General features: G+C 46.3%; 1 protein-coding gene across 2 annotated transcripts in view; it reads left to right on the forward strand.

Annotated features, from left to right (window-relative positions):
* Positions 1 to 27,381, forward strand: part of PLCB1 (phospholipase C beta 1) — an 839,164-nt gene that overhangs the window by 616,359 nt on the left and 195,424 nt on the right. For both annotated transcript variants that reach the window (XM_075563986.1, XM_075563987.1), the window contains exons 12-15: positions 10,473 to 10,555; positions 17,319 to 17,403; positions 19,669 to 19,846; positions 24,238 to 24,305. In XM_075563986.1, coding sequence (XP_075420101.1) covers positions 10,473 to 10,555; positions 17,319 to 17,403; positions 19,669 to 19,846; positions 24,238 to 24,305 — 414 coding nt within the window. The remainder of the gene's footprint in view (positions 1 to 10,472; positions 10,556 to 17,318; positions 17,404 to 19,668; positions 19,847 to 24,237; positions 24,306 to 27,381) is intronic.

Below are 27,381 nucleotides of genomic sequence, written 5' to 3' on the forward strand. Positions count from 1 at the left end.
ACGTACCTAATAATCAACTGTCCCACGCTTAATCCATTGTAACCCCATGACTTGCGCGCTTTTTATTATTAGACATCTTAAAATGTTGCCAACCTCCCCCCATGACCGAATCATAAAACCACTTCCACATTCTAGGTTTTTGTGTTAGCTGTCACCAGTCCTAAATTCTTAGTGATGCAGCACCACTATAATAGAAATGCCACAGGTGGGTGGTTTTCACACACACAAACAAAATTATTTTATAAATTTAGGAGATTATAAATTTGAATTCAAGTTGTAACTAAGAGAAGTCTTTCTGTATTGGTTCTGGGAGCATTTGTTGCTATGCACCAATGACTGTCTCCTTACTGTTTACCAATCATGACTGGTGATAACCTATTAAATTTTCCAATAAACCCCCATAATTGTGAGTATTGTATGTAAATTCTGTGTGGCCACTTCAACTAATTATCAAGCCCCACACAGATGTAGAATGCTGTGGGAGGAATGGTTGGTGTTAGATAGGTTAAGAAGGATGGAGTGTGGAGGTATGTGTGTTAGTCCGGGTAGATTAGAGAAACAAATCCAGAGACACTCATGTGTATAAGAAAGAGCTTTATATAAAAGAGCAATTGTATATTGAGAAAACATCCCAGCCCAGTCCAAATGATCCGTAAATCCAATATTAGCCCATATGTCTGATACCAGTCTGTAAGTTCCTCTTCAGACTCATACAACACATGCAATAACACCACATGCAGGAAGATCATCGGCCTGTGGGTGGAAAGACTTGTGGATCCGGTGGCAGTGGATGCATCTCTGTACTGGTGACTCCTCCAGCTCCAGGGCCCTGGCTCCATCAGTGTGGCTCCACGTGGCTTGTCAGCAGGAAGATGAAGCAGAGCGTGTGTCTGTATCTGGCCTCCAGTGAGTTATTTATCTCCATAACTCCTCCAAATGAGGTCACCAAGCTGTAACCTTATTGACAAGCTAGACTCCACCCCTTCGGAAGTTGACAGGAGAATATATAACTGCCACAGCATGTTTGACCCCTGCCTCTTGGCAGCAGGGAAGCCGGAGGAGGTCAGATATGGTCCCTCGTGCTATTTACAGGAGATATCCTCAACATGATGAACTGGGAGAGGAGTTGTAACAACGGGCCCAGACATAGCAAGGATTGTCAGGAGGATGCAGACAGGCAGTGTTTGCTTCTGTTGTACCCAGAGTCACAAAGAGATGAAACTATAAATTGTTGGTCACATGTCACATGTTACAACGCTTCGTGGAGAAATGAGTACATTACCAATCAATGAGATCCGACCTTACATTGTAGCCCTGCCATATTTGAGACGTGAGAACGTAAACAGCTATCACTTGAGAGAACAACAAAAGATGTTCAAGGAACAGGCAAGTTTGAGTTCAAATGGATTTTTCTACTTGTATACTTTATTTGACAGTAAGAAAAACATGTTCCGAAGTATATAATTAGCACCTTAAATATGTTTACTGTGTTGTGTCTAAAGAATTTGATTTTTCTTGATTTCTTAAACTTAGGCTATAGTAAAATAATGAGAGAAAAATCCTAGCGTATGTTAGCAGTATTGCTACTGGGGTTTCAGTGTAGACATGCATGAGCTGACCCCCAGCAAACAGAACATGTTACAATGTCTCCATGATCAGTGCAGAATGCACACAGGCTCTCTCAAGAAGCAACTTGTCTTAAGTGACTTCAAAAACCAGGTCCAATCAAAACAGTGACTTCTGAGGTTGGTGGGGGGTGGGGTGGGATGTGGGTGGGGGACTGTATCTCCTGAGCCAAGTAAATTTAAGGCAGTGAGGTAAGCCCAGAAGTTTATGGCAACGTTTTTTTAAGATCGCAAAGGGTTAATCTTAAAAGAATTTCTTGAAGACACAGAAGGATCCAGGGGACTTTTCATGGAGAAGTTTAGGAAAAAAATTTTTTGTTCATTTTTTAAGAGAATTGAAAAGGCCATTGGTGACAAAAAGGCCAGGGAAATCATGCTGAGGAATTTTTGCCATTCTGTGGTGACGATGCGTCTGCTCATTCTTTGAGAGCAGTGCCGGTTGCCCTCTGCGGATTTTGCTGGGCACTCTCCGCACATCCTCCTACTGGCCATTAGATGTGTAAATTAAAGAGTTGGATATCTTCCGGGAGAGTCAGAGAGATAGAGAATTACCTTCAGAAGGACTTAGATGTAGGTGAAGGCTCTGTCTCGAAACAATCGCTTCACATTTTTATAATTTTTAAAGATTTTATGATTTCATAGCCCATTTTCCGTACCCTCACAGCAACATTCACTAAATATTACAACAAAGTTTAATGTGGGGTTGACCTTCTCAATGATCAAAACCCTTAAATATTGTCAGCTCCCTCTGAAGTTGAGTAGTCTTAAGATCACTGGCTATTCTTAAGTAGAAATTTATAGGGTTCTTAGTTTATTTCCACTGTCTTCCTCCTCCCATAGCCCTTGTTCTTTGTCAACGATCTGAGATCACAGCCCTAATTGGGCTGGGAGCTTTAAGAAAAAGTGGGAGCAGATGACCCTACTATGGAGTAGAGACCGTTTGAGCTCAGCTGACTCTTAATGTAGATGGTCTTAGAAAGACAGACAGTCTATTACAGTCAGCCTGCCACTGAACTTGGTCAGGAACTGAGGGTATTGGGCACTGACCCAAGACCCAAAGGCCTTGTCCCACTTCCCTGTCCACTGTCCCAGTCTACCCCTCTGATCCAGTGAGGAGCAATTATATCTTCTTTAAAAATTGCCATCCCATGAGTTCCTTGTTGGGAAGATAAATTCCAAGCACATTCTAAGACATATTTATTTTATAGGAAGCATTTACCCCTTGGCCTCTGCCATCATGTCAACTTGGAATGATTCTCTGTGCACCCGGCCAGAAATGTATAGGGTTATTAGTTCATTTCTACTGTCTTCCTCCTCCCATGGCCTTTGTTCTTTGTCACCAATCTGAGATCACAGCCCTAATTGGGCTGGGAGCTTTTAGAAAAAGATGGGACCAGATGGCACTGCTATGGAGTAGAGACAGTTTGAGCTCAGCTGACTCTGGATGAGATTGTCTTAGAGAAACAGACAGTCTATTACAGTCAGCTCCTTGAGTCACATCTGTCACCCCAGCATCACGGGCTACTGTACACTTATTCTTGGGCTCTGCAATGCACCATTTCTCAATGACATCCACACACAGTATGACAGGGATGATGGTTAAAAGATTCAGTCTAACCCAAGTACAGCTTTGTCACTCTGCCGGATGGAGTTGGCCAGGATCAGCAAAGAGAGGCAGGAACCATCGCCCCTGTGTTTCCCCAGCTACACCCTCCTGGGATTGTGCAGCACCGAAAACTTGGGAAGAGATGGGGTGGGTTTGCAGGAGATGGAGACAGATCCCAGAAGTAGAAATGCCAACCGTTTTTATGGACAGATAGATATCCCATAGCAAGTAGCCTCTGTGTCTCTCAGGGGTGTCGGGGAGGGGTGTAAGCAGCCTCCAGTCTTCTTTGCTGGCAATTACGGCTCCTAGGGGACAAAGTTAAAGGTGTCACTCACTGTCATGCTTGTGCCAGTACAGAGTGGGCACCTGAGAGTGAGTGTCTCTTTAAATAATGGCCTCTAGATGCCTGGTTTACACGATTATCAGTATGCAATATGCTTCTCCAGAAAGCAGTAGGCAAGATGATGTATTTCCTAAGGCTGCTATAACAAAGAGCCACAACACAGGTAGGCGGCTTGGACTGAAATGGAGTGTCACGCTGGTGTGAAAGCTAGGCGGCAGCATCAGTGGTGTTGAAGGACCAGATCACCTCTGAAAGTTCTAGGAAAGATCTTTTCCTCCTGCTCAGTCTCTCTTTGCCCCAGGAGGTCTGCGCTTCCTGCTGCCCCGGCACTTCATTGTCATGGGCCATCTTTCCTCTATGTCTGTCTCTGTGGAGCTTCTCTCTTAGAGGGACATGATTTATGTTGGATTAGGACCAGCCTGCTCCAATGTGACCTTGTGCGTTGCCTTTAAGTCAATTCTGACTCATGACAACCCACGTGTGTCAGAACTGAGCTCCATTCAGTTGTCAAGGCTGCGACCTTGTGAAAGCAGAGGCCAGTCTGTCCTGTGTTCCAGAGCGCGTTTGGGGAGGTTCAAATTGTCAACTTTGTGACTAATAGTTTAGTCCTTTACTGTGTGGGCCACCCAGAAATAGCCGTGGCTTAATGGATAACATCTTCAAAGACTTTCTGTAACGTATCTTTCTGGACACAGTTCAATCCATAACAGGTAACTTGGTGAGAAAGGGTAGTGAGAGAATCAACATACAAGGCCCTGTGTGACCTGCGTCCCATTTTCTTATATCTTATCACCCACCCAACCCCCACCTCCCCCGCCCCCCTCCCAAATACAGTGCTCCAGCCTGTAAAAAAAGCATAGGCTTCCTTTTTGTTTCTGGAACATGATTAGGCAGATCCCTATTGGCCTTGGCCCTGCTCTTCCCTGGATGTCCACACAGCTCAACGCTTACTCCTTTGAAGGTTTACTGAAGGGTCGACTCAGCGAGGCATACTGGATTCCTCTGTGTAATGCTGTAGCCAGTCATTAGGCTCACCCTTCACACACTGGACACCTCTTTCACAGAATTCTTTCATATTTAATTTACCACATGACATTTGCCACCTTTTAACACACTGCTTAATTGATCTAATTACTAGGTTTCCTGTGTACTGTCTGCTGGGCTGTAATCTCCTGAATAGAGACCGGGGCCTTTGCAGTTGCTCCCTGAAGGATGGAAAACACTGGGAACAAAGCCTGCGCTATAAGAACCAGTGGCTGTCTCACCTTATCTGTGCAAGGGGTCTGATAACTCCTACTTCACAGGTTCCTTGTCTAGCACAGCAGGTAGTAGATGGGAACCACTTGACAGGGGCCAGAGAGTTACTCCGGTTTATGGCAACCTCAAATGTGTCAAAGTAGAACTTGGTGCCATTGGATTTTCAACGACTGGTTTTCTGAACGTAGATTCCTATAATGTTCATCCAAGGCATCTCGGGATGGACTGGAACCTTGTGCTCAGTGGCAGTGTGTTAGCACCCTATATCACCCAGGGACTTCTTTTAATCTAGTAGATCCTCAAAATTGTTTTTTGTTGGGTTTTTTTTTGTTCATTTTTAATGAATTTTCTCATCTCCAAGCTCTGACTACATTTTTGTTCTTTCTCACTCATGACCATCAGATACATAAATTGTGTCCTTCATTCTTGTGTGTGACATGCCCTCAATAGTAAGATATTGGAGGAGGGTGAGAAGACCATCCCCATGAACACCAGCGCTCGCTCTCACAGACATTGGCATTTGGCCTTCGCGGTGGAATCAGGCCGTGGCCTACAGCCACCAGGAATGTGGCAGCAGCAGAATACACCGATCACATAGGCTCCTGTTTTCCTATCACACAGTACACCTGCTCTCGGCACCTGTGATCCAGAGTTCCTCTCATCAGTAACTTCCGGTGGATTAGTGGACGGACCAAGAGAAAAGGCTATTTCCTGGGAAGTTCAGCCCTTTTAGAGAGGACTTCTAACTGTACACTTTGCATGTATTGGTGGTTTATCTCCTATATCGGATCTTCTCTGTGCTTCATGTTTTCAGCCTTTTTGATGGTCGTGACGTAGTAATAGCGTCACTTTATGTTTATTCTCTCTGATCCTAAGCAGCCTTGCTCCTCCCGCCCGCACAGCATCCCCAAGCTGGTCCTTTTATTCCCACCACGTGCACCTCTCTCACAACTGTCAATCATACAAAATGGGGAATTGGACCCTTTGATGGACTGGAGGGTGAACGCATGTTAGATTTCAGTACATTGGTAAACCAAGCATTTCTGTAAAAAAGGTTTTATTAAGACCGTGGTCATCATACCTATCTATCTGCACATTGTCCTGGGTGGTTTCAGTCTACAAAAGCAGACTTGACTAATTGCCACAGAAATCATGTGGTTACGGGATCCTGAAACCTTTACGTGTAGTTCATAAAAGAATGCATTGAAGCACAACTAAATGCATGATGTTTCCTTTCTACATAAAATGTAGGCGTTCACCCATTCACATGAACCTATTTATTGAACATCTGGCTTGTCCTCTCACTCTCTTAGACCTCAGGGAGATAGCGATGAATAACGCAAATCCTTCACTTAGGGATCTTGCATTGTAGCCAGGAGAGAAATTGAAAATAAAAATGTGCATATTGCACATGGAGATAACCCCTTTAAGATGATAGAAATCAAGATCGGAAGTAAATAGAGGCTTGTTTTTGGTAGAGGGTTAGGGCTCTGCTACTGTGACATTTCAGTAGAAACCAAAAACATTTCTCTTCAAAATTCTGCATCTTCTCAGCCAGGTAAGAAGCCAGTCCGATCCCAGAGGTGAGAGCACTTCCACTTGAGAATTTTTCATTTCTCCTCTCACTTTTGACTTGAGGTCCACCTACTGGTCTTTGGTCTGGCATTTGAGATCTTCCCCCTCGTAGACCTCCGTATGGTCTGGATGGGATGAAGCTCTCCCGCCACTCCCTGTCCCCCCTCCTTTGGTTGGTATTTGAGACAGGCTTTCTTAAGTGCTTCTCTGTCTTGTCCTTGAAAGCTGGGACACAAGTGCTCCCTTACGGGTTGTTGTTGGCTCTTGTTGAGTCAGTCCTGATTGATGGGGGATCCAGTGCAACAGAAATAAATGCTACCTTGTTCTGCACCATTTCCGTGGTCACTTGGGGATAAAACAGTTGTCAGTGACAGGATTTTCATTGGCTGATTTTCAGATGTGGCTGACCATTTAGTCTGCTAGCCCATTTAGTTTGCAAATTGTTAATGCCTATTCAATATCCTGGCATCATGGAATCTATCCCCAGCAGACGGTGGTAGGTGTGCATGAGGAAGGCTGGCTAGGAATGGAATGCAGGCTTCATGCACAGAGGGGGGACTCTAATCATGAATGCCTCCTGGCTCCCTTGATGATACTGTAGGTGTTTATTAGTGATCATCACAGAGGAAAGGTTTAGAGGAGTGGGGAGGAAGACACTCACAAGATAAATAATTCTAGTTAACCTCGGTAGGAAGAAATCTCCACCTTTGTTCCCTTGCCCTGTCTTGGTATTCACCTTCTTTAACTCAATCATCCTCCTAAGAATCCATTCTTGAAAAAAAAAAGATTAATGATAATAGGAAAAGATTAAGTTGCTCCTTATAGAATTATTTGAATGACAACTTTTATAAATATGCCTGTTCAGTTGTTGATGATGAATGGTTTAAAAAATTATGAAACTTCTACCCTCTAAAATTTTATATAATTATTAAAGTTGTGACATAAAAGCTCACTATATAGAGAGGGCTAGATAGATAGATAGACCTTGAAAATATGCTATTCTGTGATGTTCATCTTCCCGACATAATCACTGAAGATAAAATGGATGCATAAAAAAATATGGTGAAGAAAGCTCATGGTGCCAGCTATCAAAAGATATAGTGTCTGGGGTCTTAAAGGGTTGAAGATAAATAAGCAGCCATCTATCTGAGAAGCAACAAAGCCCACATGGAAGAAGCACACCAGCCTGTGTGATCATGAGGAGTCAATGGGATCAGGTATCAGGCACCAAAAACCCAGAACAAAAAATCATATCATTGTGAATGACAGGGAGTGGAGACCCATAGCCCATCTGTAGACAATTGGACATCCACTTACAGAAGGGTCACAAAGAAGAGACATGCCAGTCAGGGTTCAGTATAACACCAACAAAACATACAACTTTCCTCTAGTTCGCTAATGCTCCCCCCACCCCACTATCATGACACCAATTCTACCTTACAAATTCTGCTAGACCAGAGCATGTACACGGGTACAGATAAGACCTCACAACACAGGGAATACAGGACCGATAAATCCCTCAGGACCAATAATGAGAGTAGAGATACCAGAAGAGTAAGGAGAAGGTAGGAGAGAAAGGGGAAGCCAATCACAATTATCTACATATAACCCCTTCCCAGGGGGACAGACAACAGAAAAGTGGGTGGAAGGAGGCGTCAGTCAATGTAAGCCATGAAAAAGTAATAATAATTTATAAATTATCAAGGGTTCATGAGGGAGGGAGGGTGATTGAGAAAGGGGAAAAAGTGAGGAGCTGGTACCAAGGGCTCAAGTAGAAAGAAAATGTTTTGAGAATGAGGATGGCAACAAATGTACAAATATTCTTGACACAATGGATGGGTGCATAGATTGTGGTAAGAGTTTATGAGCCCCCAATAAAATGATTGTTTTAAAAAAAGAAGAAGAAACCAGACAAAAAAGACCCCCATAGTAAATGACTCCATTTATATAAAGTGTTCAGAACTGGAAAATATACAGACTCAAATCATATTTGTTCGTGGTTGTACGTGGCAGCAAGGTAGAGCTGAGGGTGTAAGAAAGGAATGTGGCTGGTATGGAGTTTCCTTTTGAGATACTTCAACTATACTAGCTGACACTGTGATGATGGCTGTACAAGTCTGTGAATATACTAAAAATATTGAAATGTATTATAAATGAGCAAAGAATACCCATTCAACATGTTAAAAATTAAAACTTGCTTATATTATATATGAGAGTGTGCATATATATCTGTTATAAAAAGACATGAGAAACAGACTAGCAGGAAATGTATCAGTAGTTTGATTCAGAGGACGAATTTATCAGTGAAATGTTTTCTCTTCTCTTATTGTCCAAAAGGATCCCTAGTGTCTCTGTGGGTTAGACATCGGGCTACTAGCTCCCTGGGCAGAAGTTCAATCCCAATCGCTACTACTGAGGAGAAAGATGAGGCTTTCAGTTCCCATAAAGATTTACAGTTTCAAAAACCATATATGAGGTCACTGAGTCAGCATGACTTCATGAGAGTGTGCCTTTTGCTATTATTATTGTCTTTATTTTTTAAATCATTTTATTAGGGTCTCATACAACTCTTATCACAATCCATACATACATCAATTGAGTAAAGCACATTTGTACATTCGTTGGCCTCGTCATTCTCAAAACATTTGCTCTCCACTTAAGCCCCTGGAATCAATTCCGCATTTTCCCCTCCCTCCCTGCTCTCACTCCCTCATGAACCCTTGATAATTTATAAATTATTACGTTGTCATACCTTGCCCTGTCAGACGTCTCCCTTCACCCACTTTTCTGTTGTCTATCCCTCAGGGAGGAGTCACATGTAGATCCTTGTAATTGGTTCCCCCTTTCCAACCCAAAGGCTGGTGGGTTGCCTGCTTTGGTGTTGCAGAGGTTGGGCAGAGGTTCCTGCAGCAGCGTGGAATGTTGACAAGTGTTGCCCGAGCTGCTTTAGCCCCCCAGGATCACAGGCAGGAATTCCCCAGTAAGATGTTGGGCAGAGTGTCCCCTGGTGGAGATCAACAGGGCTTTCCCCAACCTCAGGCTAGCTGCATAGGGTAGCTCACCTAGATGGGTATGGCACAGGCATAAATGCCCTAGGCTAAGGGTAGTGGTCTGAAGGTCATCAGTGTAGTGTGTGAGAACAGGAAAGAGACAAAGAGGAGAAACAAATTAAAAAGTAAGCCTGCTGAGTCTATGTTGGGATATAGAGAAGAGAGGGAAACAAAAGCAACCATGTAGCTGAGTCCTAATCCCTGCCCATGGAGCTATAAGGGTTAACTCCGCACTGGAGGAGGAAAGGAGGAGGAGGAGGAGGAGGAGGAGGCAGCAAGCTCTGGCTGTGTTGAGAAAAAGCCCCTGTGCAGCCCTCCAAGACTGTGAAGGAACAGAGAGAAGAGATGGAAATAAAACTAACAATGTAGTTTCACCCAGATCCCAGTGGGTGGAGCTGCAAGGGTCCAGTGCCTGCCCTGAGGCAGGTGGTGGCAAATGTGGCTGTGAGACCAAGCCCCTTTAAGGGCTCCAAATAGTCCTGTCTCCGGCAGAGACAGTGACGGGGCCAAGGTCAAGCCTCAGCCGGCCTCCACTGTGGTACGCCAAAAGCCCCCAGCCCCTCAAAACCCCATGGGTCTGTGCCTACTTATCTTTACAATGCTCCTCCTGCATTCCAGCAGCGTTGAATTTCCCTCTAAGCACCTCTCTTGGGCTGAATTCTGCGGAGTCCCTCTGGTATGTGTGGCTCCATTGCCATCTTCCCGCAAGTCCTGTCCTTATTTTTAATATTCTGATTAGATGTCTTCCAAGAGAAAACAAGTATCATTAACAAGTGGGAAGGACCACTCTTCAAAATGGAAGGGCCTGCCACCCAAATCCAGCTTGATGCCTTGCCGAGCTGGTGTGCACCTCTGCGGTTCGCCAGCAGTCTCACTCCCATGCAGTCCTCGCAGCACATCGGTGCAGTGCTGCGGATGAGAAGGGCAACCGCAAGATCAGAGGGGGCCTCACAGACAAATCTGTGCAGTGAGAAGTCTGGCATATTGAATAAGTGTTTCTCTGCTCTCTTTTTCAGGAAGTAATCGAAGCAATTGCCGAGTGTGCATTTAAGACTTCACCCTTTCCAATCCTCCTTTCCTTTGAGAATCACGTGGATTCGTAAGTAATACATTCAGTAGAGATTCTTTTACAAGAATTAGGCATGTTTAATCATTTTTCCTAAGACTTAAGTTTATTTGACACTATTACTAGTGTACTTCAATCATGTGATATATATAATGTGGCATGTTTTAGTTGTAGATGATGGAATTCGTTCATTTAATTCTCATTAACTTTCTAATCCATTGGAATCGGGAAATCTATTTTCATGTCATGGTATGATTTTTCAATTAATTTCATTCTCTTTATATTAACAGTGCAGTGGAATAAGTTTCCTTACATAAGACATTCTCGATTACAGACTTTTAACGCATCGGGTCACTTTTATAATTCTCCTTCATTAACACTTGCTATTGCATGTAAATTTTATAGTCAGTTTGCAACATGCAAGCAGCCAACTCCCCACACCCTGGGCTAGTGCTGGGAGCACTCAACATGCTGCTCTGGTCTTTGCACTTACCCTGCACTCCCATTGCCACGCACTCTCCACTGCCCCTGCCCACTGGTTCCCCTGTTGACAGATCTTTCTCAATGTGTTCCTGTTTCACCACTGACTGCACTTACTGCAGAGTAACATGAAGAAAATATGATTTGGGCATAAATGTGCTACGCAGTACTGGATACAAATTTATCATCTCATTCCTCAACGGAAGGGACCTCCGAGTCAAATATTCTCCCCTGGAACTAAAATTGTAGTCCCTGAGATCCATGTAGAGGACTACGTCGGGTGGTGCGTGGTGCCTAAGAACAGCACCTCTCCCTTTCATTTCAAGGATCGAAGCCAGATTTCTCAACTAAAAGCCAACTGCCCCTGACCTAATTTGGCCTCCAAGTTCCTGCTTCCTCTCCTTCCAATCGGCAGAGTCATTCTTGGGTCACTGCTTCCCTTTGTCCACCTAATTTGCCACGTGAGCTTCAATTCACTGATTCTTAGAGAATGAGTGTGGTCACTGCCCATTGTCAGCTGAAATGTGAACATGTATCAGTGGGAAGAGAGACCTTCCGTTTGAGTCCCCCGTTTTATAAGTCTCTGTGTCTCATGCGCTTGTGGAAATCCATCTCATCGTCCCCAGGTCCTGATGTTGTGCCATTCCGTAACAGTCATCCAAGGACTGACATCATCATTTGGCAGACACATTTTCTAACTCTTCGGAGGGCCCCGGAGGGGGAGAAGACTTTATTCTGGGCCCTGGCCAGTTCTCTTCCGACTTACAGGAGCGCCTCTCTTCTCGCTGGCTGCGAGACACAGCCTGTTCCAAAGCAACTCTGGCGGGGTGGGGTTCAAGCATGCTGGTGCTACTGTGAGGTTGATGGTTCAAACCCACCAGCTGCTCTGTGGAGACAGACGAGCCTTTCTGCTCCTGTAAATCCACCTTGGGACCCTAAGGAGCAGTTCCACTCTGCCCCGTGGGGTCGCTGTGAGACAGCATTGTCTCTTCAGCAGTGGGTAGGAAGTCTGCCGCCAGGCCTCTCCTTGGGGGCATTCTTTTTTTATGCCATCTGTTTGTCCTTAGGGAACAACTGACACTTGTTGATGGGTTACTTCCTGTCCCAAGAGAAGGCTTCCAACACACTAAGTTTTCTGAAGTTTCTATTTCAGTGAGACAGTATTAAAAGTGCTGGCTCCATTGGTAATGATCTCACCCGAGACCGTGAACTCTCCCAGAAACTAGCCAGACTGGTATCAGTCACACCTACCACAAGCATCATAGCTAATACTTAGGAACTCAGCAGAGGACAAACTGTTAACTCACTCAACTGCTAGCCAGATGTTTAGAGGTACACTGTTACAAACATAACAGCTAATATTTATGGGGAACCTATCACGTAATGAAAAGAGCCTGTCCTGGTGGCGTAGCAGTTATGCGTCTGGCTGCTAATGGCAAGATCAGCAGTTCAAAACCACCAGCTTCTCCTCAAGCGAAAGTTGGAAAGCCACAGAGGCAGCTCTATGCTGTCCCGTCGGGATACTAGGAGTCAGAGTTGACTCGATGGCAGGGAGTATGATGACATGAGTGTGCTCCAGGTCTCTTACGTGCACCTACGTTTGTATCAGGAGTCCTGGTGGCACGGTGGGTTAAGTGCTGGGCTGCAAACCACCAAGGCAGCCATCCAAACCCACCAGCAGCTCCTTGGGAAAAAAGGAAGTCTGTCTGCGCCTGTTAAGATTTGCAGTCTCAGAAGCCCCAGGAAACAATTCTGCTGTCAAGCCTGCGATGGGGTTTGAGTCCTTCTGCCGTTCCAACCACTTCCCCAGGGATGTAGAGGCTGCTGCAACGGACACACGTTGAGGAGTAAGGACCCCAAGTTGACTTACACTTCTTAAAACTGGGGCAGAAACAGCTGACGACTGGTGGTGGAGAGAACAAGAGGCAGATGCCCAAGAAAAATGTTACACTGGTCATCTTGTCAACCAATCCAATCCTTCATGCCCTCCACAAGACCACATGCCCTTCTGACAGAGAAGTGAGTCAATATCAAGGGCCCACCAGACAGATGAAGGCCGAGAGAAATAAAGCTACTGTAACCGAGGGTCTGTCTGGCTGGAATAAAAACCATTAAAATTGCAAGCAGCAAACAAGATCCTAACAAATTCCAAAAGTATTTAGCAGCATCAATGCCCACTACCATGGCCACAATTGAGAGGGGCTGGGGGAAATCCTCAATACATTTTTAGTTTCAGGCTGTGGTTTGGCTGCTGGCAAACAGAATGGAAGTTCAAGTCCACCCTGCAGGGACCTCCTAAGGAAGCCAATGCGGAAGAATCCACGCAGGGAGACTCTTAGGCGCGCAGCTCCACTCTGAGCCACGGGAAGGCACCATGAGTCAGAATCAATTTCATCAAGAGTTACAGAAAAGCAGTAAGTGTCCCCATGATGAGATGGGTCTTATTTCATGGGACGCAATTACAAACTTCCCTACGTCAAGAGGAGGGACCAGTGAGTGGAACTAAACCAGCCTCCTAACTCTACAGATGAAGTAGCTACAGTCAATAGAAATTAAAGACTGTTAAAAAAAAACAACAACAACAACCGTCTAGTGGTTGAGCCAAGGCTTCTACTAGTTCTGCTGAATGGACATTGGAGTTGCAGGAGGTCTGGTGGCTAGTGGATTACACATTGAACGACTAGCCCCCAGATCAGCAGTTTGAAAAGGTTTAAAGTCTCAGAAACCTGAAGAGGCAATTCTACTCTCTGCTGTGGTCTCACCATGAGTTGGAATCGACCCATGGCACTGAATTTAGCTGCCAAATTACGTAGTACACCACTCAACTGAGATTTGTAAAGGATCTCCAAGTCTCCTTTCCCAAGATTCTAACAGAAGTGTTGGGGATATGTGTGAGAATCTGAATTCTAAAAGCACTTTAGGAGCTCCTGATGTGGAAGGAAGGTATAGAAGGGCATTGACAAACCGCTGTTCGTATTCAGCTATCTCTTATCTTAGGACCTGTCAGACGCAGCTAGTGGCTGGTTTCTCACTGGCGTCTCTGATCCCCAAAAATCAAAGTCATTCCCATGGAGCCCATGCTGTCATAGTGACCCCTGTGGGTTTCTGAGACTGTAAGAGTTTATGGAGTAGAAAGCCCAGTCTTTCTCCCGCAGAGCTGCTGGTGGTTTCGAACTGGTGACCATGCGGATTGTTGCCCAATGTATAACCACGACACCACCAGGGCTCCTGCAGTTCTGCATAGTTTCTTTCAAATAGTTGGAGAGAAAGCTCACAGATTGTCCTCTGTCCCCACTCTTCCAACATGCAATTCGTTTGGCTTTGTTGCGTTTGAATCTATCATTTTGGATAGCTGGCACAGAGGAGAGGAACACAGCTCCATAGAGATGGGACACATGATTCTAATGACTTGAGAAGGTGTGCCTGCTCACTGCACTGACAAGGTTTCTAGCTGATGCTGCAGCCGGGCTTAGTGGGAACAAGTGCTAGGACTCATGAATGATGCCTGCCATGGTTTTGGGATGGGCAAGGCAGTAGGTTTGGGGATTACCAGCAAACGGTTTTCTTCGGGTGCATTTGTTTCTCTGCCATTAAATTATTGCAATGCTTTAGGATAAACTTGTGAGCCCTGGAAAACATGTTTTCCTGTTTTCTTTGTCACACAAGGGTTACTAATTAAATTTTAATAGCTAGAGAAGCATTATTTTCAACCAGAAAGTCAGTTTTCTGGCTTTTGTGTTCAAGGTAGAACTGAGTTTTGATGCCCAGATTCGGATGTTAAAGATGACACCGAAGACATCCTGTGGTTGGGGGGGTCACAAGACACAGAAAGGTAGCTTCCTGGGGTACGCCACTGGCAGCCTTCACGTCATGCTTGGAAGGCTTAAGATGGTTTTGTTGAGGCGTGGGTCGATGATGTTGGTGAAAAGCAGACATTTTGAGGCCATTGTCTCTCAGCTCTGCCCTGCTTTAGCTGGATGGCCTTGAGAACGTTATTCAGTCTCTGGGACTCAGTTTCACCATCTATAAAATAAGGATGATCATATACTTACTTGTGGGAACCCCTGAGTTTGTGGTGAGGATTCTGTGAGCTTAAAACCAATGGCCTTTAAGCCAATCCCTACTCATCGTGACCCTCTGATCAAAGGACTCACTTCAGATTTGAGAAGTCCAAGTTATAGGGTCTCAAATTTAGGCATGCATCAGAATGATCTCGATTGAACTATTGAATTGAATGACGTGTGAAATATTGGCCTGTAAAGCTGTTGTTGCTATTTTTAAAGACTTATCTAGATGGTTTGTGAAGACATAGATTCCTAGGCCCCAGGACCCCAGAAATGCTGATTAGAAATCTGCAACAGAGGTCCTATGTCTTCATTTCAGAGTCCAGGTGGTTTGGTATTACTGGTCCACGGACCATAGCTGGAGCAGCAAGGCACTCTGATACATCACCTGGCCATTCTGTGGTATTTGTGTCGGGTTTGGACAAGGTTTTTTGGTGCTGCCTGGCACTAATGGACATGTCCTTGGCTATGTTCAGTCAGAGAGCAGACTGACTTGTACAAGTTGTCGCTTGAGCAAGGACATCTGAACTTGAGCATGCTCAGCACTGTGCCTTGCCCATCAGGCACTCAACCCTGCTCCCCAGGGTCTCATCAACACATTTCCTAGCAGGCTGTCCTTAAGTGACCACTTCTAGTGCTTTTCAGGATTGGCCCTCTACTCATAGTGTTCCCTTTCTCAGGCACTACTGAGGAGAGTTGCGGAATAGGCTGGGGGCTGCAACAATCACACAGGAGAGCCTCATACGCGTGGAAGGCTTTGCTCTCAGAAGGGGTGAGATTGTGAAGAGGAGTTTGCCAACGCTGAGCACCTCCCCTGCGCCTCTCCCACAGCCGCAAGAGAGCCAGCTCCTGGAGAACTTGCAGCGCCATCAAAGTGCATGCATGGTTTATGGAGAGAAAGCAGACAGGCTCTAAAGAGTGTTGTTCCCAGAGGACGACTGCTTGACGATTTGAACTCCCAAAGTTTCTACACCCCGCCACACATATACAGCCACAAAGAAAAACCAACCAATGGCCCAGACTTAGCACTCATAGAAGAGGGATTGAAATGAGGGGCCCCATTTTATTACAGGCTTTGAATCATCTGTATAGAAAGCTCAACAGCATTGACTAACTCCATAGCGATATTGGACATTCTGCCAATGAGAAAAAGATTCTATACTTTTTTAAGGTCAAGGAAACCAGGAGAATTGCCAGAATACGGATGTGTGCGTGATCAGCTGGGTTTCCATATTGCCGGGTGTGTCGGTTGTCTGGTCTAGCTGGCAGATGCCCCCTTTCAAGCAGTGGCATCGCCTGAGCTTTGCTGTGCCCTTTCAATATTTCAGACACACTTGTACCCATGAGATTGTGCCATCTTCTCAGCATGCTTTGTCTCTCCAAGAACGGTTAGGATTCTCCCAGATTGGAGAGAGGCACAGTGGCCCAGAGCCTTGGGAATGAACGTGGGTGCTCTGCCTTTCTCCATTGGATCACATTCCTATCGGCAACATACCCAAGCTCTGACCTCCTTAGCGTCCCATGCTGCACAGAAAACTTGCCAATGCCCTCTCCCGAGAGGCCAATTCCTTTTTACCCTTCCTCCAAGACCCCCTCAGCTAGTGCACACACTACCAGCCCTCCTCCACCTTTTAAAATATTTAATGTTCTACCTCCTCCCCTCCTCTCTCCCTCACGTCTTTCCTTATAAACAATCCTTTACAATGAAAAAAAAACACAACAACAAAACACCTCATTGCCATGAGCCCATTCCAACTCCAGCACCAAGTAGGATCTACTTCTTAGAGTTTCTGACATCATACATCTTTATGGGAGCAAATAACCTCATCTTTCCCCCATCGAGTGGCTGGTGGGTTAGAAGCACCGACCTTGGGGCGAGAAGCCCAATTTCTAACTCATGGCAACTCAGCTGTCTCGGGATTTGGATGGAGGCTTGACTCAGGATCTCCCATGGAGCCATGCTTCCCTCTCTAGGGCCTTGCCTTGGACATGCAGTCAGGGAATGAAATCATCTAGGCAGCACCAGGCCAAGGGGCTGCTGTTCCCTCCGCCTGTGTGTGGAGGGGTCCATCTCTGGAAAGGACCTTGTGTCCTTGTGTCCACTGCTTTCACCAGCGAGCTGGATTTGCTACTCAGATTCTCCAGAGGCAAGCTCACCATCAGGAGGGTTAGAAGGAAGGGGACCGTGGGGGCTGACTGGTAACAGGAGGGAGACTCACTGCTTGCCTGCTGACTTTCTTGTTTTCCCTCAGCCCCAAGCAGCAGGCCAAGATGGCAGAGTACTGCCGACTGATATTTGGGGACGCCCTTCTCATGGAGCCACTGGAAAAGTACCCAGTAAGTAGGGTTGACACTGGCACCGCAGGGAGAAACAGGCCCACGGTGAACGGCGGGGTGGGGCAGGGGAGGGCCTGAGGTGCCTCCAAAGGTTTGCACCAGAACTACCATCCTCAAGGTTGGTGGTTGCAGCTCACCTGGCAGAGCCCAAGGAAACAGACCTCCTTCGAGAAAGCCCTGGGAGGGGCTCTGCTAGTGGTGCATGGGGTTGTCATGGCAATGGGTTGGGCTTCTGTAGGCTAGAAATGATGGGCAGACTTTCCTCCTTTCCTTATTGGTGGTCCTTGTGGATGTGGACGTGGCTGGGAATGAGCTGGTTGACCAGAAGATTGCTAGCCAAGCATTTCTTTTTCTCCCCAGTCTTCTCCCTGGCAAGAAATGACACCTTCAGGAGGACAGAATTCCCAGCCATTACACACCGCTCAGACAGACAGTCCAGAGTGGGCGGGGCTCTGATGCTATCCCTCCTCCCCTCATCCCGTCCTTGGAGAGAAATGGACAGCAAATGGGGACACTGTAGGCAGGCTGTCCTTACAGGCTGCCAACTTCCCATTGAGGAAACTCAGGTTTAGTGGCCCGGGGCCTGTGATTGCAGGCTGCGGCACAGGCCTGCATTCACAAGGAAGCGATAGGGACGTCCCACAGTAGCTTCCTTCCTCTTCTTGCCCTGTGTCCCATCTCCACACGTCCTTAAGTGAGTTCACACCAGTCCCCAGACCCACTGCAAGCACAGCAGAGGATTAACTAATGGGAATCCAATAGATTCTCTAAAATACCCTGACCTGTGTCTGGTACACATGCTATCTGATACAATGGCCGATAGTCTGAACCCGTGTCCCATTAGATGGGGCAATTTTCCCATTAGGCATGCAAGCTGAAAACACTGGAAATAAGGCCTGCCTGCAATTGATGGTGGTATGAATCCCTGGACTGACAGAAAATCTGAAGCTACTTATGACCCCAGAGGACTCTGCAGCGAAGCTCCTTAGTGCTTGGATCGGGGTTTCTACAGTTGTTTTTGTTTATTTTTGTTTGTGGGTTGTTTTCTTTTTTAAAAATTTTATTGCCCACCCATCCTCTTTCCCCCTCCCTTTTTCTGTCTGTGCAAGACCTGCAGCTGCTAAAATCAGCGTTGCCTTTAATTAAACCATGTTCTCTCCAACCAAAAAAAAATTTTATTGGGGGCTCATACAACTCTTATCACAATTGATACATGCACCCATTGTGTGTCAAGCACATTTGTACATTTGTTGCACTCATCATTCTCAAAACATTTGCTTTCTACTTAAGCCCTTGGTATCAGCAACTCATTTTCCCCCTCTCTCCCCGCTTCTCCCTCACGAACCCTTGATAATTTATAAATTATTATTATTTCTACCCCACCTTCCCTCCACCCTCCAGTATCACCACTCTCACCACTGGTCCTGAAGGGATCATCTGTCCTGGATTCCCTGTGTTTCCAGTTCCTATCTGTACCAGTGTACATTCTCTGGTCTAGCCAGATTTGTAAGGGAGAATTAGGATCATGATTGTGTGGTGGGGAGGAAGCATTTAAGACCTAGAGGAAAGTTGTATGTTTCCTCGTTGCTACACTGCACCCTGACTGGCTCATCTCCTCCCCCCGACCCTGTACAGTTGCCTACAGATGGGCTTTGGGTATCCACTCTGCACTCACCCACATTTACAATGAATGATTTTTTGGTCGTTGATACCTGATAACTGATCCCATCAGCACCTCATGATCACACAGGTTGGTGTGCTTCTTCCACGAGGGCTTTGTTGCTTCTGAGTTGTTGGGTTTTTTTTCACTGCTTCCCCCAAAAGTGGATTCCACGGGCTCCTTTGGAGTCTCCTGCCCAGGGTCACCAACTCTTCCTGGCAGAGGCCAAGTTCAAACTGACTTCCCTGATTCTGACAGTTCAGAGCCAAGCCTTCTGACCGCTCCTAGCTCCAAGAGAAACCTTACAAGCGCTCAGATGGTTTACAAACGCACCTACCCGTGCGTTTCAGTGACCATGTGCAGGTGGATTTTGTCGCTGGAAGTAAAAGTGATGACTCTTAAGGTACTCTTTCCAGGCGATGGGGACAGCGCCAATGCTGCTCACCGTGCAAGATGTGCTCTGAGCCTTTCCTTAAAGGCTACGAGGGAAGCCAGAGCCGTCTAGACATTCTGGCTGCGCTCTACTGTGCTGCCGGTCGGGGTGGAGGGCAGATCCGGAACGAAGGAGCAACCTTTTTAAAGAATGCGCTTTTCTCTTGCCTTAGCTGGAATCTGGTGTTCCTCTTCCGAGCCCGATGGACTTGATGTATAAAATTTTGGTGAAAAATAAAAAGAAATCGCACAAGTCGTCAGAAGGAAGTGGCAAAAAGAAGCTGTCAGAACAAGCCTCCAACACGTACAGCGACTCCTCCAGCGTGTTCGAACCGTCGTCTCCGGGAGCCGGTGAGGGGCGCCGTCATTGGAGTTCTCTCTGCGGTTTGTGGTGGGCGGGTGGCGGCTTAGTCCCAGGCCAGCGCCTGGAGGGAATGAGTTGCTGGACTTGGGGGCTCGGGGCCATACCCTCAGGGGACATGTATGTAGGTCAATGGGCACAGCCTCGTCCCCAGAGAGAGAGTTCTCCATCCTGCTTTGGTGAGTAGCGACTGGGGGATGAAACATTCTGAGCAGCTGGCTGGGGTGCAGCGCTGAGTCTGTGCCTGTCCACATTGAAGAAGCGTGAAGGAAACCAAGGTTGAGTGGAAGTAATGATCATGCGTTGGAGAATTAGTGGAGTACGTGAGCTGCAGCCTCTGCCACCCCCAGACCAGGAGAACCATGTGGGACCCTCAAGACATCCTTTAGGCTCCAATGTTAGCCAAAGAACGGACAGGCTGAGATGGTTAGCAGTAACACCAGGGAGAGACTTACTCCTCAGAGCAATGAACCTTATAAAACCAAAAGGGCACCAGCCGCCCAGGGATAAAACTTAGGAAGCAACAAGGGGTGGGAAAGAAGGAAGAACAGAAAGGACAAATGCAGCGAGAAGGTGGGAGTGGGGCTTGCAGTTGGTGTCCCAAAGGAGGAGGGATGAATCCTGGAATGGAAAACCAATTGACCCGGTAAATTGTCACCCCAGTCCCCAGGTGGCTGGGAGTTGCCATCAAGCTTGCGCTGAGTGACTAGCAAGCAGCGCTACGTCAGGGCCACAGAACAAAACACCGCCCCTTCCTGTGCCAGCCTCGCCAGTGTCGCGGTGCCTGGGCCTATTATTAAAGCTTCCGTGTCAACCGACATCATTGAGAATCCTCCTGTTGTTTGCAGACCCACTGCTTTAGCAAGCATGACTGGCATCGTCCTTCTCTAGAAACTGGTCTCAACAGGAGGCTCAGGACGGCCATCCGTGCTTCTAAAGAGCATTGTGGCTGTACTTCTTCTGAGGCACATCTGTGTGTTCTTCTGGCCAAGCCTGGTACTTTCAAGCTTCCTCGTTAACACCATTGTTCAAGTGCCTGAATGCATAACAGTACAATAGAAAGCAGAGGAAGAATGGCTGCCCTGAAATAAGCATGGAAGGAGTTACCGTTTCCATGGCAGCAGTCTTCAGTGGTAGGGCTGCATAGGGCTGCCGTGGGAAATTACCACTCAGTGCTGCAAATTACCACTAGATGCTACAGGTGCTACCTGGCTTCAGACCACACACGTTCATCATCTGGTGGGTCTATCAGTCTCAAGTCCTATCAGGCTGTCACCCCAAGAGCTGGTGGGGCTGCGCTCCTTCCACAAGGCTCTGGAAGAGAATCCGTGGCCTGGTCTGTCACTTTCTGGGGGCCACGCATGGATTCCCTGGCTCCTGCACCCTCACCTTCAGCTTCAAAGCCAGAGGAGGGCATCTCAGTGAGGCTGCTGCTAGAGCTCTACCCCACCTTTAACCTCCTGATAATCCACGTTAAACCGTGATGCATCTCTTAAACATAATGTTGAGCAAAACAAGTCGGGTACAAAACAGTTATACTCCGCTGTGGCTCCACGCGATGAAGCCGACCTGTTCCCTTCTACATGGGGCAAGAACAGTGACCCTTGGGGGAGAATGGACAGTGAGGGAGCCCAGGGTGCCTTCTGGGCATGCATATTTCTTGAGCTGGCACTTAGGACTCAGGTTGTTTAGTTGGCTGAAAAATCCACTGCTTGTTGCCCTCACGGTACATGTATTCTTCTGTCCACCTCTTGTACAGCCTTTCCAACATCTAAGCATAATTAATAGTAAGATGACAATGTCAAGGGCAAAAAGGCAAATATTGACAAAGAACCTTCTCTTTGCGGGGACTGGTCTTACTTGCCAGTCTTACTAACTTACTTTTTGCCTTTGACTCTTTAGGTTTAAAAGCTTACATAATTGATTGAAGGAGGAGCATGCCTTTTTTGGGTAGCTTTTGAAGGTGCATTTCAAACAGAATTCCAATTTCTGTTGAAAAATAACTTTGGTTCTCCATAAGCATGCTCTTTTTGATGTTTTGCAATAAATATCACAAGCAGGCCTATCATTAAGTGAGCTCTAATTACCTAACAATATCCTGATCTTGAATTGTGCTGAGCAAATCTTATCGCCCTTCCTATGTGGGTGCTTGGGTTTTTACCATCTGCCTTTCCAACTGAGAGTTCCCTCCCTCTCCTGAACTGGATACATAGCACAAACCAGGATAGTTACGTCAGGAACAGGATTGCTTCATACTCTGAAAAAGCAGCAATCTGCTCGTAATTTAGCAGGTTTCGAAAGCTAGCCCCGAAGCCTATTGTGCAATCCTTATTTATTTCAACGGAAAATTTTGCACTTTTTAATATGTGAGTAGACTCCTGGATCAAGGGTATTTGCTAATTTACCGTTTGAAGGGGAGATTTTTGCAGGTCATTGGGAGCGCAAGGAACTTGAAAGATAGTAAATGAATCTTCTTTCAAAACTAATTTACTGACTTTACACCCTAGTGGCCAGATGTGGTTTTTTTCTTTCTTTCTGGGACTTGATTCTTTGTGAGTGCATTATCTTAAAGAACTAGGACCCTAGTGGCAAATGGTTGGTGTGCTTTGCTGCTAATTAAAAGGTCAGATGTTTACTCCAAGGAAGAAGAAAAACGGAAGAAAAAAAGAATCAGTCTTCTTTCATAAAGATTACAGCCTTGCAAACCTTTGGGGGGCAGTTCTATGGACCAGATTGACTGACAAGCAGTAGGGTTGTTGTTGTTGTTTTTTTTCATTAGAGTAAAATAGATGGATTTTTGGCTCTCCCAAATTCCTCCCAAGACTGGAGGGAAGCCAGTGACCACGGCAGTAAAGGACAATAAATTCTTTCCTAGGTAAATCACACAGTGGGATATTTGACTAACTCATATATGATTGTGTCTCAAGAAAAATTTTTATAAGATTCTACCAAACGACCTTTTGAAATTAAGTGATTAAAAGAATCTCTTGCCTGATTAAAAATAATAACCAATAATTTGGAGCAATAAATTTGATAAGATCATCTAAAGTGGAGGCACCATATGCCTCTAAAAGAATCTGTTTACAGTATAATAAAATGTAATTTTTATCTAAAGCTTAATCGATGCTACGCTGCCCAACTACCAACTTCATAAAATGGTGATTTGTGGTGTTCTTAAATAATCATGCTACATCCAGCAATGACTGGCTCACTCAGATATCATTTCCCTCCAAAGATATTTCATGAATACTTTGATGACTGTTATTAGTCAGTAACTGAGTGAACTTCATCAACCAAATGGAAACATACATTATTTTCTTGGAGGATACTGTTGTGAGTGCTGTGTAACTTACAAAAAGTGGACCACTTTCCGAAGGCATTTGGGATGCTAGGAGTTGCTGAAGTGTTGTCTCATCGTTGATCCAATATCGCCATCTATGGGTAGACTTATGCAATTGCAGTTGGTAAACCCAGAAAGCTAGGAGTCGTCAAACTATTTACAACTGTGTGCCTTCTTTACTTTTTGCTTTCCAAAAAATAACATACTAATTCTGAAGTGTCCACAAGAATTCAGAAGCTGTTGAATAATATAATGCCTCAGACTGGTGTAAATATTTAGCCTTAAAAACTCAAAGTCACTGCCATCGAGTCAATTCCAACTCATAGTGACCCTGTAGAACAGGGTAAACTTGCCCCTGTGCCTTTCGGAGAAAGTAACTTTAAGGGAGTAGAAAGCAGCATCTTTCTCCCACAGAATGGCTGGGGGTTTCAAACTGCTGACCTTGGGGTTAGTAGTCCATAACCACTGTCATCACCACTACACTGCTAGGCTATGTAGTCCTGCAGTGTGTCCATCAAATAGGTTTGTAGATAAATCATAGGCGCTGGCTGTGGACCAGCAAGCTTTGAGCAGTAAAGTGTGATATTCAGTCCCGGGTCTTCTGCCCCTGCTCACAGCATCCTTTGTAAACTCGGTGCATTCCAGTGGAGACTTAGCTGAAAGGGGCAGGTGTGGTAATTCCTGGCTGTGGGTGTTAAGTGGACATTTCTGTATTTTAGAGTCAAAGTAGCTAGGAATGATAATGTATACACGAATACGTATATAATTATATAATGCATAGGTTTCTTTGTTTTGGTTTATTAGTGGGGTTTTTTTTTAAGTATTTGAGAGGCCCTGGACATTTCAAATAGCATTTAGGCCAACTGAATTTAGGCCGATTGAGTTTAGGGGGAGAAATCAGCATTTAAAAAGCACGTGTGCAGACAGAATGGAAATTCCTGAGAGGGAAATCAGCTGGTCTTCAAAGAACCCTGACCAGCCCGTGTGTTTGAAATCTGTGTGTTTGTTTGTCATGTAATGACCCGCTCTTTACCTTTCCAGGGGAGCCCGAGACAGAGAGTGACGATGAGGACGACGAGGAGGACGGTAAAAAGTCCTCCATGGATGAGGTGGGTCTTCCCCTGGGTTCCGACCCCGGTGTGGGATGCACTCGCCAGATCCATTTCTTGGTCACGTCTGCCATCTAGTGAGAAAAGCCTCAAAGTGCACCTTCAAACTCCCCGCCCTGCTTCCAACTGAAGATGCAAACTTAGGAAGGACAGGGGAGGAATGAGTCAACTGGGTCGCAGCATAGCACTGAAGAAACACACACATCCCTCGGGTTCCTTGAGGTTTCCGTACCCCCCACCATCATGACCCCAGTCCTGCCTTTCACTGCAGGCTAGCCCGGAGCATGTGCACAGATAGAAAAGAGATAAGAGCTCAGGACACATGGAATCCAGAAACAGGAGTGGAAGTAGTGACACCAGAAGGGTAGGGGAAAGTGGGGAGAGGAGGGGAGGAAGAGGGAACCGAACACAAGGATCAACAAACCACCGCCACCACCTCCACCTCCCTGGGAGGCAAACAACAGAAACCAGGGGGAATGGAGATAGTGGTCAGTGTAAGATATGAAAATAATTATAACATCATTTTTCAAGGGGTCACAGGAGGGCAGGAAGCTGATACCAAGGGCTCAAGCAGAAAGAAAATGTTTGAAAATGATGATGGCAACATATGTACAAACGTGCTTGATACAATTGCTGTATGAGTTGTTATGAGTTGTAAGAGCCTCCCATAAAATGATCTTTTAATATAAAAAAAAAAGAAGAGAAGTAACCAGCAGGGCAGTAAGCCAAGTTCTTTGTAGTGAGCGGCGGCGCTGGGGTTGTCTCCCGGAAGAGACTTCTGGAAGGTGCATGAAAGGTGACGGGGTGGCCGACAGAAAACGAGCGGGTCACGTCCACGGCAGTGCAAAGGCAGGCCAAATCGCTAGGAAGTCTAGAGACCGCGTGGGAGCTCCAGGAATGTTATGTGAATTGTGATTTGGGATCCATTGAACCATTCACGTCAGCTCAGAAACGTGAATTCCACAAAGCCTAGAACGCGCCAGAGGCAGGGCAGGTAGCACGTGAACGTGTGTACTGAAGCTGCTTTTCAAAGAGCAGGGAGGTCTCAGACTCAGGACCGCCTCTTTACTAATTTAAATGAATCAAACCAAATAACTAGACGGACGCTGCAGGGTGGTCATGAACTGGACTTAACTCAGTGACAGTGGATCTGGCCCTTGCTTAAGTTTCTCCTAGGTAATGTCCTTCCACTTGCAACGATTTCATAAATGTGACCCGTACTTTTTATTTCTGATCCTCCTCCCTGAATTTCTAGGGAAGGCACAAAAGGAATTATTGGTGAAGTAGTTCTGCCAGACAATTAGAATAATGGAAGTAATGGTACTATGGGACGAGGTGGGGGAGAAAGGGGAAACCATTATCGCAAAGATTGACCCACCCCACCCCCCACCCTGAGGGGGATGAACAACAGAAATGTGGGTGAAGAGAGACAGCAGAAGGTGTAAGACATGAAAATAATAATAATAATTTACCAAGGGGACATGAGTGTGGGAAGGTGGGGAAGGAGGCATTAAAAGGAGGAGCTGATACCATGGGCTCCAGTAGAAAGAAAATGTTTTGAAAATGATGAATGTGCTCCATGCAATTGATGTATGGATTGTTAAAAGAACTGTAAGAGCCCCCAACAGAATGGTTTGTTTTAAAAGGGTGGGGGGATATTAGATCAGTCTATAGACATCTGCCTACAGAGTGGGTTTTCCCTTCCTAATGATGGCTAAAAGGAGGTGAGGACTTACCACGTGCCAGGCATGGTTGCCTTTCACCTACGTGAACTCAGTGCTTGGTCACAAAAACCTCCCATGCCAAAACAAACCCCGCTGCCATCGAGTCAATTCCAGCAACCACATCTAGAGCTTCCAAGGTTGTCAGTCTTTACCAGAGCGGACAGCCTCATCTTTCTCCCAGGCAGTGACAGGGGGGTTTGAACCGCTGACTTTACAGTTACTATTTCATTGCTTCCCTGACAGGCCACCCCAGCTCCTGTTTGATACAGAGACTGGTATGACACCAATTTTGCAGATAAATAAACTGAGGCACAGAGCATTTAAAGACGCGGCCCATAGGTGATCAACTACTTAGAGATGGGTTACGTTTTCAGAACCAGGCTGTCTGACCTGGAACCTGGGTCATCAATTTCTGTGCTGTCTACCTTCTGGAATACGCGTATCTGCACAGGGATGAGGAAGACGGGCCCAGAAAGTTTATGCCAAACAAAGATGTTTGCCCGGCCCCCGCCCACTAGTAAATGCCACCTTTTCCTTCCTTCCTTCCTTCCTTCCTTCCTTCCTTCCTTCCTTCCTTCCTTCCTTCCTCCCTCCCTCCCTCCCTCCCTCCCTCCCTCCCTCCCTCCCTCCCTCCCTCCCTCCCTCCCTCCCTCCCTCTCTCTCTCTCTCTCTCTCTCTCTCTCTCTCTCTCTCTCTTTCTTTCTTAGTGGCCAGTTCATCTGGCGGGCACCTGTGCACTCATTTTCTTCTTGTTCACAGTGTTCTCAGGTTATTAACCACAGGCATCGTCTGTGGGGGTTCTGCTGTGGAAGGTGGGCTAGATGGGGGCAGGGGGCTTCAAAAAGTGCATGAACACAGGGAACGTAAAGGAATGGCCTTCCCACGCACTCCTCGAGGTCCCTTTCTGGCTTCCTGCGTGTCAGCCAACTCCAACGTGGGAGCCTGGGAAGGGGCCTCAGACTCTGCTTTTCCAACATGCCCCCAGGTGCTAGCAGGGGAGGGACACCCCACTGGCAGTTTGACATGGACGTCCCTCCTCCAGCCCCTCACTGCTGAAAACCAGAGACTGCTGTTTCTGGGAATGCATTCCCCACTGGGCATAGTGACAGATCAGAAGGCCGGGGAACCCACTCACCAACGAGATGATGCTACTGTACGGCAACCCCCCAGGACAGAGTGTTCTGCTGCACAGAATTCCGGAGACTGACCATTAGGGAAACACACCGCCCCATCGTCATCCCTCGGAGCAGCTAGGGGGGCGCACTGCCCAACGTTTGGTTAGCAGCTGAGTGCTTTCGCCACCGCAGCAGACTGCTCCTGTGCTCAGGAGAGCAGGGAGAGTTTTCTGTGGA

Source organism: Tenrec ecaudatus, chromosome 12 (assembly GCF_050624435.1).
Source record: "Tenrec ecaudatus isolate mTenEca1 chromosome 12, mTenEca1.hap1, whole genome shotgun sequence".
Classification (NCBI taxonomy): Eukaryota; Metazoa; Chordata; class Mammalia; order Afrosoricida; family Tenrecidae; genus Tenrec; species Tenrec ecaudatus.